The sequence below is a fragment of the Convolutriloba macropyga genome, chromosome 3 (assembly GCF_964194025.1).
Source record: "Convolutriloba macropyga chromosome 3, txConMacr16.3, whole genome shotgun sequence".
Taxonomy (NCBI): Eukaryota; Metazoa; Xenacoelomorpha; order Acoela; family Convolutidae; genus Convolutriloba; species Convolutriloba macropyga.
Window position 1 is genome coordinate 67,924,446 of NC_134470.1, and position 15,119 is coordinate 67,939,564.

Here is a 15,119-nt window from a genome sequence, read left to right on the forward strand (position 1 = left end):
TCTACGATGAATATATCGATCGGCCAAAATTGACTGAACAAAAAAAACCCAGTTGAGTATATAGTACCTCCCTCCCCACTAAAGTGGGGGTCGGAACAAAAAATCAACAGCTCGTAAAGTCACTGATTCCTTCCCTAAGAGTTTTGACAATTGTCATTTTTTCCACAGTAAGATGTCAATTTGCTTATAAAACATTTGAAGTGCATTGCCTGGAGACTTAATGCATATTCATGCGACAATTTAGTTGCTAGATAATCCCACTTGTTTGGGAACGATTATGTTGTGAGATATAATCTGTGATAAGTTCTCGTGCTTGCTATACACTAACGGAAAATGACCTGATTTCTATTCTAAATTTTGAATAAACTTTTAGTTTGAAAAAAAAATCAAGAGAAAATCTTTGACTGTTACACTTAACGTGTAAATCAGTCGGAAAAAAGCACTTTGTATGCATCAAAAAAAAATTCTCAAGTAATTGTTAACAATCTTTACCAAAAGGAAAACCCATTCACGGACATCTTAGAATTCCTTTACAATTCTTAGTGTCTATAATTTTGCTCTCCCCTTTTACCTTTCTGTGGGACCTGAAGCTGCAATTGGTGATTCTATTTTGTGCTCTATCATAGTCACGCGAGCTTAAATGTAAATGCGTAACCAGTAGGTAAAAGTAGTCTTTTATCTTTAAAAGTTTTGCTATCGTTTTTCATGAATGCGCATCACTGATCATCTTTTGCACAATAGAGATTTTTTTGAAAAAAAAGAGGAGTTTTGATTTTAATGGGTCATGCTATACATTAAACATTGATATTTTAACCAAAATGCGAGTTCTTTGGCTCCTGGAAAAGACTCATCCTACTACAAAATGCTCCAATTTTTTAACTTTCTTTTGCTTAGTCAAGGAAAGGAAATCATCATAAGAACAACTCTAAAATAAAAATTATTTTGGACGTTTCTTATTCTACTATTTCATTTATCAGATTAAGTTACAAATGACGACCAATTTTTCCCTGACATTGTTGCAAGTTTTCTCAACGTTATTCTTGCCGATCACTGCTCAGATGTTTGCAGATCTTAAAAATTAGTGGAATTTGTGTCCATGTATTTCAACCTATAAAAAAACTTGTTGATTCACAACCCGAAGATTGTACCTTTCCTCTACTTTTACCTCTACCTTTTATTTTTGAGCCTTTTTTCATCCCCAATATCAAATCACCATCTTGATCTAATAATCAGATCTCTTCTGTAAATCTCTAAATTCTGCAGTAAAATATCATTTTTGATATTCTCTCATTTTGAGAAACTATTTTTTCAACTTAGTTTAAAAACACTTTTTATTCCGCTTGCGAGAACCCATAACCCAACTGGTTATGGGCCCAGCAATTTTCCAAGTCAGGAAACTAATTTCTAAAACAAAACCAATTTGTTGTTGACAGTCATAATCCTTTTCTGCTTTTCTTTTCACGACTGTTTTGCCTGCTCAAACTACGATGGATCAACCGACAGTGAAGCGGCTGACCTAAACAGGAAAGGCACAGGACTTTTCAATCTGGAGCACAAGATTTCTGGCAAGGATGCAGACGAAGGGACAGAGGAGCAACCCAATGAGCCTGGACCACTATCCATTGGGACGAGCAATGATGAGAAGAACTACAAGGTGCTGAGGGATGCATATGAGAAGGAAGTTGCAGACATCAAAGAGAAACGGAACAATGTGTGGTGCCCTCTGGCACTGAATCTAGATGCAACAACCCTCATGCTGATGAGACATGACTGTGTGGGAGATGACGGCATCGGAGATGGAGCAAAGGCTTGGAAGCTTTTGCAGGAGTGATTTCAGATTGTGGATACACCGACAGTGTTAACTTTGGTGGCAGAGCTTGCTCGATTGCAGCTCGAGGATGCTGAGGATTTGGATAGCTTCTTCATCAGATGACAGGAGTTGCTCACAAGGCTACAAGAAGCAGGAGAAGCAGTCTCAGAGACCATCTTCAAGGCCTTGATCCTCAATGGTCTGCCCATGAGGTATTAAAGTTTTGTTATAAACGAAAGCTTTAACCCGCAACGAGCTTCACAGAGTTGAGGAAAAGGCTGCAGAACTTCCATGAGAGCACAGCACAGAGGCACAAAGGACAAAATGTTTCAATGGCACTGGCAGTGAAGCGGGACTTTAAGAAGGGACCCAGGAAAGGAAACTGCTTTGTGTATGGGATCCCAGGACACTTTGCCAAGGATTGCAGGAGGAAGGAGGCAGCAAAAAGCAGCAAAGGCGGTGAGAAGGGTCAACTAAACAGGGCGTGCAAGAGAAACAAATGGAGGCAAACATGAGTCAGTGGCAATGGGTCCAACATTGCCTACACCAGACGAGGAATACTGGGCAGCTCTTACCCAGTGGAAGACATGAGGCATGCTATTGTACAGTGGTTGTACAGATCACAAATGAACAAACATCGCCACGTTCGTGAAAATTATGCCCATTCAATCAGTGGTCAGAAATCCAAATGGAGATGCTTCCTGAGTGGTGGGCAGAGGTTGTGTTAGGATCAATATTCCCTCAAACAAAGGGGAATTGCAATGCGAACTCAAAAATGTTTTGTTGTGTGTCATAATATTCTTCAAACCTCTTATTAGTCACAAGATGCGCGGAGTGTGGACATAGTTTCACTTTTGAGAAAAGAAATAGCTACTTGAAACTCCAGAAGGGAACTCGGGTAAAATAACAAGAGAAAATAATTTGTTTCACTTACCCTGCAGCGTTCTAGAATTCAAAATGAGTTACAACAGCGTGAACTTGACAGTGCACGGAAGTGGCACAGACGATTGGGTCATTTGAATCAAGCGGAAGTGACCAGGAATGCACCAGAAACAGTGAGGGAACTCGATGATGTGTGCAATGTATGCGCATTGGCCAAGATCACAAAGAATCCAGTACCATGAGTGGCAGAGACCCAAGCAGAAGAGAAGCTGGAGAGGTTGTTCACAGACGTGATGGGACCTTTCAGAGTAGAGTCACTGTCAGAGTTCCAATTCTGAATTGTGTTTGCAGACCAGTACACAAAGTTTGTGTTTGTGGACTTGCGTAAGGCAAAGAGTGAAGCACTGGCCAGCCTGAAGGAATTTGTTCTCAGTGTGGGGACGCCCAAGAAACTGAGAAAAGACAATGCGAAGGAGTTTCTCTTAGTTAAAGATGTATTGTTTAAATGCAAGCATTCTACAGGAGATCACCATACCGGCGAAGCCGCAACAGAATGAGTTAGATGAGAGGTGCAACATGAAGATGGCAATATACTTGCTGATTGACTCAGGTTTTCCCAAGATGATGTGGGAAGCAGCAATTCTCCACGCAACAAGGATCCGGAAATTGTTTGTGAGACAAGAAGAAAAATCTGGTGCAAGGTACAAAACCTAAGCTTTCAATTAGTAATTTATCTGTTTTTGGTTTCACAGTCTTCATGAGGAAGAAGGATAGAGACATCAGCAAAATTTGACCCAAGGCATTAAAAGGAATGTCTGTGGGTAGAACTGAAAGAAACAATGGATACTTGGTGTACGTACCCAATATATGCAAGATGGTGGCAGTTCAAAATGTTTTCATTAAGGAGTCCAAAGTGGGCTCAATCCCTGACAACACAGAGATGCCCGACCTACTAGTTGAGGGGTTATCGCAACTGGAGATCCGGCACCCAGATTATGGTCATCAAGACGATGACAACAAGAAGGAGCAGGGCGCATATACTACAAAAAAGGAGGAATGGCATGACGCAGAGAGCGTGAACACTCAAGAAACGACACGAGACGAGATGCCTCGGAAGTTGAGGAAGCAGCACTAGATGAAGAATCTAGTGCAACAAGAGGGAGGCTCAGAGACTTGGAGTCACTGGAAGACAGTGACACAAGGAATTCTCACAGTTAGAGAGAGTTGGTTTCTTTGAAGAAGCGCAAGAGCAGGCGGATAGTGCAGAGACCAAACGATGGACACGAGAAAGAAATGTTCCGGGATTTTTTGGAGAAGTTAGGACCCATCTGGTTGTGACTGAGGTTGACTATTTGGAACCCAAAACAGTCTAAGAAGCCCAGCAAGGTGACGATTGGGACCAGTGGCACCGGAAGCTGAAGGAAGAGGTCAAGAAACTCCAAGACAACGAGACTTGGAACCTTGTGAGACCACCCTCAGACAGGGACGTCATACCGGTAAAATGGGTCTACAAAATGAAATTGGGAATCAGTGATCAAGTCGACAAATACAAAGAAATCTATGTGGCAAAAGTCTTTGAAGCTTGAAACAAGTGCAAGGATTGGACTATTTTGACACTTTTGCGTTTACCTGTAAGCCAGAGACATTCAGGATTCTACTTCAACAAGCAGCGAAGCAGGGCCATGCGATGCACCAGTTTGATGTGAAGACGGCTTTCTTGCACTCACCAATCGAGGAAGAAGTGTATCTGGAACAGCCACAGGAGTTTGTAAAACGCGGATCAGATGGGAAGAAGTTAGTATGTCGACTTAATAAATCAATTTATGGTTTGAAACAGGTAGCTGACAACTGGTATAGGGAACTGGCAAACTTTCTACTTAGACAGGGGTTCAAAAGAAGCAGGAACGTTTATTCCTTGATCGCGAGAGCAGAGAAGGAGGTTCACACCTTCATCTTGGTCTGGGTTGATGACATCATAGTAGCATCAAGAGGCATGACAGTGATCTGCGATTTCAAAATTGGCACTCGAGAAAACATTTCTCGTGGAAGACAGAGTGAGATTACACTGGTTTTTGGGTCGAATAATCAGACGAGAAGAAGGCAAAGTCACAGTCTACCATGAACTCTACATAGAAGCAATGCTTGAGCGATTTCAGATGGATCAATGCAAACCCTCAATGACTCAAGCTGATTTGAATTTGAAATTTCAGACAGCACAGAAGGGAGACGAAGAAGCGGACCAAGGTATCTACCGAAGCTTGGTTGGATTACTTCTGTGACTAGCCAAACAGACGAGGCCAGACATAATGTTCACAGTCTACATTCTGTCCAGACACATGAAAGCACCTACCAATCAACATTGACCATGCGGAAAACGACATCTGTGATATCTTCAAGGTTCAAAAGGTTCAAATATTACTTACACAAAAGAAGCAAGTTATGATTTAGTGGGGGACAGTGATGCAGACTGATCTGTTGATGTGAATGACAGAAAATCAACGACGGGCCACTACTTCAAGCTTACTGGACGTGGCGCAGCACTCTGCTGGGGTGTCAAGAAGGAGACCACAGTTGCTTTTTCTTCATCGGAAGCTGTATATCGGGGTCTGGCAGCAGCAGTTCAAGAAGCATTGTATCTGAAACAACTTCTGAAGGATTTCGGCATCCAGTAGAAACATCCAATAGCAATTGGAGAGGACAACCAGAGTTGAATCAATTTGTGCCAAAACCCAGTCATGCACAAGAGGAGCAAACACATTGAGAGATGATTTCACTTCATTCGAGACAAGATGAAAGATGGGACTATTTCAATTCATTACGTTCCAACTGACAAAAAGGCAGCCGACATCTTTACGAATTCGTTACCCGTATCGTAAAGGTGGAAACATTCAACACTGTTTTGATGGGAACACACTCTACGCAATCAGCTCAAGTCTGAGTAGGGGTGCTAGAATATTGATCAAACTATAATCTTGAATTTAGTGAGAATTAATAGAAAGAAAGTTTAGTTTACCAGATTACCAAGACAGGAGCAAATTGATTTTAGTCACGAAGTTTATAAAAATTATTCGTCAAGAAATGGTGGTTAAAATCAATAATCGGTTCAAACTGGTGATTCTAGATTACTAATATTAGAGTGAGATTATTTGATATAAAATCTTCCCAGCATGTATAGAATGATTATGATACCACCGGAAACGTGAACAAACTCTTAGAAAAGGGTAAATGAATACCATCTATAGTACCCCCTGCGACTGGTTACTGGGAGATTTGCACAAGCAAAACATATTTGGTAACCCCTGTGACCCCCACTGTAAATCATGGTGCTAAGGTTAATTTTGTATCTTGACTTTCTTGCACTGATAATTGGTATATATATACAGCTGATTTTTGAGCCTTTTTTCATCCCCAAAATCAAATCATCATCTTGACCTAATAATCAGATCTCTCCTGTAAATCTCTAAATTCTACTGTAAAATACTTTTTTTGTTATTCTCTCATTTTGAGAAATTAATTTTTCTACTTAGTTAAAAACGCTTTTTTCCGCTTTCAAAAAACCATAACCCAACACAACAGTTCAATCAGTTCTTTTCCCCAAACTTTGAATGTTAATCTTTGTAGGTCTTGCAATGGATTGTGGATCGAATTTGCGATATAAAAACTTTTTAATGGACAGCATTTTGTTTTAGTTCGACCCTGTTTATCGATCGTTGTAGGTCTTGTAATGGAGGTGGATCGAATTGGCGATATGAAGAGCTTTTTTGCGGACTACATTTCATTTTAGTTCGACCCTATTAGACCATAGCGAAGCAGATAAGAATAATAACAATTAAAATCGTAATTGCGAATGTCCTAAAAATTTTTCCACTCCTTCACAATTTCCTTATTGTGAAAATTTTCGAAAATTTTCCCAAAATTTAATATTTTTTAAAAGCTGCTGATTTATAATAACAATAATTTTGACGCCAAGATGGCATTTTTGTGGCCACAGACTAGTGCAGCAGAAACAAAAAAAACAAAAAAAGTCTTTCCGAATTTTACTGTAGAATTTTTTCCACCTTCTCATTTTCCTCTTTCTTTATCCTGTGAAAAGTTTTTTCCAATTAATTTATACCCCAACGGTTAAATTTATTTTCAATTTTCACTTTAATCACAGATTACTAAAGAAAGATTTGTGATTTTATTGTTTCTGTATCTTGATTCTGTATCTTAATTTAAATGATATGCTGGCCTCTCGAACATTGGTTATCAAAGTTTTTTTTTCGAAAAGCTTCAAAAGCTTCTTCTCGGTTGATTTTTAAAAACCTAACAGGTGTTTTATCCCTTTTACCGAACTTCGTGTATTTGTAATCACTGCAAAAGCATTGATTATCATCAATCTTGACGTAGAAAACTGCACACACGGCAGTTTACGTGAAAAGTGTTCCTGAATTTTTCTTTTTGCATTAAGAAAAATGCTAACCATTCCTTCAAATGAGTTCGAAAATGCTCGTGGCTTTTATGACCTTTTGTCAGTACACTATTGTAATTTGTTCCTTTCCAATATAAATCTTTTACCACACAGTTTCCTTAAATAAGTTGAAGTAGTAAAAACAATCGATTTAGAAGAATTTCTTGCGCGCGGAAAGTTTCCAGGAGTTGAAAGTTTGAATTGAAAGTTACTCTAAAAATTAACGGAAGTTTTTGTAAATTTTTTTTACAATTAATGCATTAATTAACAAACATTTTATAAATTAATGTCACAGCTAGCAAACAGATTATAAAATAATGGCAAAGTTTATAATTTGGTTATAAATTAATGCAAACAGCCGACAATGGGTTTAGCAAAGAGCCGACAATTTGTGAAAATCGGTTACAAATTAATATAAAAAGTTGCCAGTAATTTTGAAACTGTTATAAATATAAAGCTTCTTTTTCACAAATATTTATAAATTTGATTATAATTTTTTTTTGTAAATTTTGCATTATTTTTCGACTAGGGTTGAAAATTTTTATTCGTGGTTTCTTCAGTGTAAAAAAAAACTTCATAAATGATTTAACTAGTTAATTTTGTAAAATTTTTACTCTTACTTTTTTATGGTCATAGCTTTAATATTTTTTCCTATAGCCAGATTCGTGACTGTGGTGACTATTTTTCATATCAGGTCTCGCCCTCATAGTCGACTAAACACATTGTCGGCTAGACTAATGAGTTGGCTAATCCCCCCCCCCCCCGTTGTCGGCTAAATTTCTTAGCACCATGTTCAATATTTCTTCATAAAATGACCTAATGAAAATCTTTATTTCGAAACTAGAATTTTTTAATAAACTTTGATCTACGTAGAAAAAGCGGGAGCCAATCTAACACAATTTAAAAGAAATGATCTGAGTTTGAGTCAAATTAGACTTACCCAATTAAAACTGAGACAATAAATTCGGTGTTACGAATGGCCGATAGGGGGGTTCAAAGCTCGCATTCGCACTGTTTTTATTTAAGATTTTTCATAACACTTTTCATGCCGTGTTAGTTTACTTCTTGTTGTTAAAAGATTCAAAGATTTTGGTTTTGTCTTGGCTTTTGATTGCGTCATTTTATGCAGAACTGGCGAACAAACATAAAATAATACCATTTGGTTCTCAGAAATAGCACTGGATTAAATTTAGCATTTTTGTTCGGTGATATACTTGAGTTCTGTTATGTCTAAAGCTAGTTTGGTGCACGGTTTTCTTGAACTTTTAGTTCCCTGTTGATCGTAAATTGACTTTGTAAAAACGTGTCTACGTCAAATAAACATTAAAACAACCCCTTAATCAGCTGTCTTAAGAATAAGGCAAAGCAGCGGGAGTTATTGCCCGCGGTTGAATTAGGCAAATAATTTGATCCCCGATGGATACGAATTGAATAAACTAAAAGCTTTGAATATATTTCGTATCCTATTAGTGTAACAGTTTGAGAATTAGTCCTCACTGTTTTGCTCCATTTCACTTTTAGGTTACTACCTAACCACCTAAGGAGAAGTTGAGAAATCTTTCCCTATCCCTGCACCGCCCCCCCCCCCCCATCTCTACTTTATAACAAAAAACAAACGCCTTACTATCTATTATGAGGGGCGTTTTTCTTATGCCGATATTTTAATGTGCTTAAAGTATCGCTGTGCTGTGAAAGAGTGAAAATATATGTTGATTCCCAACCCCATTTCTATCACTCTTATTATTTCCTGTTATATTGCGTAACTTTAGGTTATTTTAATGGAAAGTTAAGCAATCTTCGTTTACTGTGCATAGCAATATCGATTATTTCTTTACTATTTTTGGCTTGACCTTATACCATATTACGCAAACTCTCGTTTCTCAAAATTTGAGGTCATTTTATTTGGCTCTTTCTTATCCTAATAGTCTCTCTAAACAAGTTAAAAGCGAAGAAAACATCCATTAAATTAAAGCTGATTAAACAACTTCTCCTCGATATCTACTTCAATTAATTTAGGGAATTAATTCGAACAGAATTAATTTCTCAGTTTTTGCTTGCTTCTGCATCAAAACGTCAAAGAAATACGATGGTGAGATTTCGTTGATTGGGAAAAACACCCTCTCCTGATTAATCTGTATAGATACGCAAACGTTTTTTTTCTGTATCAGTTCTGGGCAAATCTAATTCCAAGTCTAATATCAGTACTACTTCAGAACTCTGCTCATGTCATTTAGTAAACTGGTCTCAATGCTTGTTTTGGTGAATAATTTTTCAATCTGATTACAAACCCTGATTGTGACTTGCAAATCTATGTAATCTGTTTGAATATCAACATTGAATGAAACACAATACTCCTCAAAATCTGATATTCGTTTAATGTTTTAACAACCGATAAAGTAATGTCTTCTTAAGATTATAAAAAGAGAAACTTTATATAAATAGCAATAAAACTTTAAGAATATAGCCGCGAGATCATGAGTTTGGATATTTTGTGGCAATAAGTGAAATTGAGATCAAAACAAACCATTGAAGTTCTCGCCTACTTTATTTCAAACTAACCAATTTTTTTTACATTGAAATACATCTATTGAACTTATTTATTCCAACCTTCCAAATTAATTTTGGGCTAGCAGTTTTATGCTACCATGGCTTTGTCCTATTGTAAAGTCGATTTTGGCTGATCGATGTCTCTCTGTTAGATAAGAAAGGCAAAAATGAATAGAAAGGGTAAACAAAACTGAATCAATCTTTGAAGGGACATTTTATAAAATCTTCATTTCTCGAAGAAAAATTGAGACTTGAATTTTTTAAAAAAGGTCCATATTTCGGTCCTCTTCATGCTTTTGTTTACATTAGATGTGTTATGAAATTTGGCTCATGAAACAAAAGGTTAATGTTGGTTGCAACCGATGACAACATCTTGTCTCCAACATAGCTGATGACAACACCCTTTCTCGTATAAGCTGCAACCTTAAATGACGCAAGAATAGATTCAACATTGAGCCATTTTCCAGCCGTATTTAGTTCAATGAAATCATCTAAATTTTGTGCTAGTCAAATTGACAGTTGCACAGAAGCACCGCTTTCTCTCAAAGAGAAAATTTAAGAAAGTTTCTTTGTCAACAGTCAGATGTAAATTTTTTTAAGAATCACACTTGTAAATGTAAACTAAGGAAAAATTTAGAAACGCGTGCTAAAAGTTCTTAGTTCTGCTTTAAGGTATCAACACAAAATACTCTTACCAAACTACACAATGCAATAACGCGGAATTCTAAAAACTCACAATGTGCCAAAATACTTAACCTCGAAAAACGCAATTTGCCAAATTAAATCAATGAAATTTAATGGTTATAATCTTACAGTTGAAGTAAATATCCAAAATTAAGGTATCAATATTAGGTTTAAAATGATAATTAGACGCAATTTGATTAAGTAGGACGCAAAAATATCACACAATTTAAGTGGTACGAATTGCGTAAAGGTAACATTATACTCATTAATTTTGGATAATTATCCATGCTAAATGTGAGCAAAAATACGTCGGATACGTCACAGCAAAGCCAATTAACTTTAACACTTGTTGATCATGTGTTTCATAAAAAGTTAGGAACAGAAACTACTACTCATTAAAAATGGTCAAAATTGAGATCCTATAAACGTAAAGTTACTGCCATTAGTAATCGAACACTGCACACAGTCATGATATTTTTCCCAAAAAAAGATTCACAAAAAACATATTCTTGGACAAATTAAATGTAGCGCAAGAAAGCAGCACCATCTAATCAATCATAGAATAAATACCCGCAGTCTATGGCAATCTGACTGCTGAAATAGGCAATAAATGGATGCTTAAACTAAAAAATCACGTGAAGACGTAGAAGAGCCACCATTTATTGACAAATTTTCTGAATTCTCTTTTCTGATTTTTCCCGTTTTCGATTTCCAAAAAATAATTATTTCACTTTTCAATTTTCTCAAAACCTTCCTTAATCGGCGGAATTTGAACGGCAACCGTATTTTCATTTTCTCACGCTAAACAGTGGCCAAAATGTGCTTTGAACCTACCTTGAAACTAGTAGTATTGTTTTACAATTTAGACCAACTTAAACTAAAATGCAGCATGATCAACAATTTGATTTGAAGTTGTTCAAATGCAACATTTCAATCATCAGAGATCTATGCTCCGTTTCAGGTTTTTGTGGAAGTTTCTTCACAGTTTTGCATGTAGCGTTGCTCGACTATTAAAAGTCAATTGAAAAGTTTTTGTTTTAGTTATTAGTATTTTATCGAGTTTTATCATTGATAAAATTTGGGAAATTTGGAGGTGTCGTTGTGCTCTTTCATGAAACAAGGTCTTCAAAATTTTTTTGCATGTTTTGGTGGAAGTAACAATTTTGATTAATACGACGAATGATTTTTTTTGGTTTGCAGAGGAAACGAGATTAGACAAAATTTGTTTCTATAGTTTTTCTGCAGTGCTCACTTAAGATAAAACACCATTTTAATCAGCATACAGATTGCATGGTGCTTTTCAGAACATTGCTGTTGCTTGGTTTTCGTCTGTCAACTCTAGTATTATACGGCCATAGTTTGGCTCCAATAGTAATGTTGCTATCATTGTCTGCAATTAAGAACCTCATGTGTGTTTTCATGTCTATTTTTCATAAATCCGGGTAATAAAAAACGTATTCGCAATCAAAAATCAAAAGTTAAATTTGAGGCTAAAAAATTTAGCTCTTCTCTTCTATTGCTTTTGAAAAAAACGGTTTGCTTAATTCATTCGGTTCAACATCTACTCTACAGGGACCAAATTCATAAATATTTACCGTGGAAATTCCATTTGTAGGAGATAATGCTTTGTCAAAATCCCCTCTTAAGTTACAATAAGTTGAATAGGACAAAAATAGGAGCTGAATTGCTGAAATGTTTCCAGCTGCTATAGTGAATTTGTTGTTTTCAGCTACTCTAAGCAAAAACTTTACCCATCGTTTCCATTACTTAGCGTAAACGTCTGCTTCCCTAAATAAATTGGTCGTTACAACTTAGAATTTCAATGTTTTTTTGTTACCATGTGTCGTTTTTTGGCTGCAACCTACTATGATTTGAGTTTAATTCCATTTGAACTACCCTAGGTCTCTTTAGGACAAAGCACGGGTAGAGATATTTATTTTGAGAATTTAAAAGATCATCTTGTTATATTATGGACAAAAATCATTTGTTCATAATTCTATGCTTTAGAGAACATCTTGCGTAGAAATAATTTAACTGTTATTTTTTATTTCTCCATTGGTCGCATTTTACCATCTGAATTCTTCAAATTTATCTGTCACTTTCTATGATAGCTAACGCTATAAATTTAATTAACTTAAGCCGTCAAGAATTCGATTTTTAAAACGTGCTTCTCAGCAGCAAATACTCAAAACTTGTTTGTTGATTTTCTTTAACTGCCCTCCGAATGTTAAGACAACTGTATTCTTGGTTCATGTAATCAATTTCATGTCTGAAAAATCCCGGCCCCGCCGACGCTGGGCAAATTCAATTAACTAGATGTCTAAAATGAAAATGCATCTAGAATTTTAATGCTGAGGTAACAAAAATGATAGTCCAATTAAGTCAATGACGTTTTTGAATCTAAAAAGCCCACAATTTGGTACTACTCAGGCGGCAAGGAATTTATTTTTCTGAAATTCATTAGTGATTTAGTTGTTAAAATTGATTTTTACCGTAAGCCTCGTTCTCAGGAAGCAAAAATTATACTTCACACCATCAGGTAAAAATAGTGTAGTTGAATAAAGCCCTCCGGACAGTGAATTTGCTTTGAAAAGCTTGTTGATGTATAATCAATCAAATTTTATGAGGTATTTTCCCACCTCTTCTTGCACTTAAATTTTCTTAAATACTCACACTGCTTTTCATGATAATCGGATACTTTTATATTTTCATTACAACATACATGGTTAAAGGTTGCAAGCCACCTGAAAAACGAAATACAAATCCACAAAAGAGGCCAGATTTATAGAATCTCAGATTTTCATTTTTTGTAATCTCAATTTTTCACGATCAACAGCCACTAACAATCTCCCTTTTGAATTCTTTTTACTGTAGTCAGAATCGATATCTTAAATTGGGAAGTGATTTCTCAGATAACGACATTCTAAACTATCATGTTCTTTGAAATACAGTTTAAGGTTTTTTAGTCATTGATTTCTCCATTAAATGAGAGATGAAATTGACGTTGTTCATTTCTCAAATTGTACCCGTTTAATTTGAATTACAAGAAAATATTCAGTGTTTGAAAATCACCTCAACTCAGTTCTATGCAAAAGAGCCGTAGCGTTAGTTCATTGTATAATAAAGGAATTACGTCTTCCTTTAGTTTAAAGTTTTTGTGTTGAATTCCATCCTGCTCTGAATCTTTTTTTTTCAGTATATTACTCCTACACAAATTATCTTTCAAAAACCTACAACGCATAACTCCTAAAAATTAATTGGCGCTTAAGTGATTGTTATTATCTTCTAAAAATCGATTACTATTGTAATTTTTTGTTACAAAATTTCCGCTGATGCCAGATGAATTGTTCATCTCAAAATGTAGACTGAGGAAAACTTAGACACATTAATTGTCCGATGATCGATCTTAGGAACAGAATTTGAGAACATTCTTCGGTTCCAATAGTGTCAAGAGCCATAAATTTATGCAAAACATCAGAGCGAAACAGTACAAAATTATAAAGGCAAACAATGAAAAAAGACATTTTTTTTAAAACCGCATTAACTTTGAGAAGTAGAAAAGACTAGCCTTTCAGTTAAGAAGTTTTTAAAGTTCCTATCAGCAGACAATTAGGGGCAACTCTTTTTGAATCAGAGCAAGCAGAAACTGCAAAATTTTTTCTATAAAATTATGTCATTCAATTTATATGTTTTGAATATGCATTGAAAGATTTACCTTCAAATTGCTTTTTTTGTTTTTTTTAAAAACTACCAAATATCTAATAGTTAATAATAATAATAATAACAAAAACAATTATAATTATCAAAAATAAACCTCACTCAGGTTTTTTGCGAACTTTTTTAAAAGGCTCGCAGTTATCATTCTCAGAGAGAACTCTATGAGCTGCTAGTTTGCAATACTCATTTTATTTTCCTTGATAAATTGAGACAATAAAAACATAAACGATCGAGCACACTCTAAAATTTTTTTGGCGTTTTGTTGGACAATCTCTAAAAAAATTAAGCAACAACAAGGAGTCAAAAAAGCGGGAGAATAAATCTGTATAACAGCACAGTTGTTTAGTTTGACACATAATTTATGCCAAGCAAGTTCTTTTTCGGCAATGTCAATAAATATAGAAGAAATAGGACCATTTTTTGATGAAAGGCTTTCCCGGTGAAAACATTCTAACCTCTTTTTGTTTCAATGCTTGCATGCCTTGACATCTGAAACAATTTTTGAAGTTCCAACATATAACCTCAGTAATGACTAGTGAGGTTACATGACAATTTACTCAATTCCATTTTACCCTACGCCGTTTTACCCAACCTGCCATTTTGCTCAATGCCACTTTACCCAATGCCATTTTACTCTATACCAAATTACCCAATGCTCTTTGATCCTTTCGTTCAATTATCCGATTACAAATCAATTGTCGCAATTGAATGGATGATTTAAAATATTTATTTAGGCAATATAATCCCCTGTTCGGTTGTGATAGTTTCATATCAAGACGACGGGACATTTAATTATATAGTCGGCTAATCCCATGTTTGGTTGTGATAGTTTATATGTCCCACGGGCCATTAAGTTATAGTCGGCTAAATAGTCGTTGTGGTAATTTTTGCAATAGGGAAAATCAGGTAAATTGGCATAGGGTAAAATGGCATTGGGTAAAACTGAAATGGATAAATTGTCCTGACACCGATTGCTGACTAGATAATACTTCTGGATATTGATTACCATTTTAATTTCAAAAAGTACAT

At 35.8% G+C, this 15,119-nt stretch overlaps 1 protein-coding gene across 7 annotated transcripts in view; it reads left to right on the plus strand.

Moving 5' to 3' along the window:
* LOC142336387 (uncharacterized) overlaps positions 1–15,119 on the plus strand; it is a 72,086-nt gene that overhangs the window by 19,588 nt on the left and 37,379 nt on the right. For 2 of the 7 annotated variants that reach the window (XM_075385176.1, XM_075385175.1), the window contains exon 1: positions 8,429–9,231. The exons of 2 other annotated variants lie outside the window; for them this stretch is intronic. Coding sequence is in view for 1 of the 5 variants with exons in the window: in XM_075385179.1 (XP_075241294.1) it covers positions 9,229–9,231 (3 nt within the window). In the remaining 4 variants the exon portion in view is untranslated. Of the gene's footprint in view, positions 1–8,425; positions 9,232–15,119 lie in introns of those variants that run through there. 3 more of the 7 variants (XM_075385177.1, XM_075385178.1, XM_075385179.1) reach the window with 2 other exon arrangements.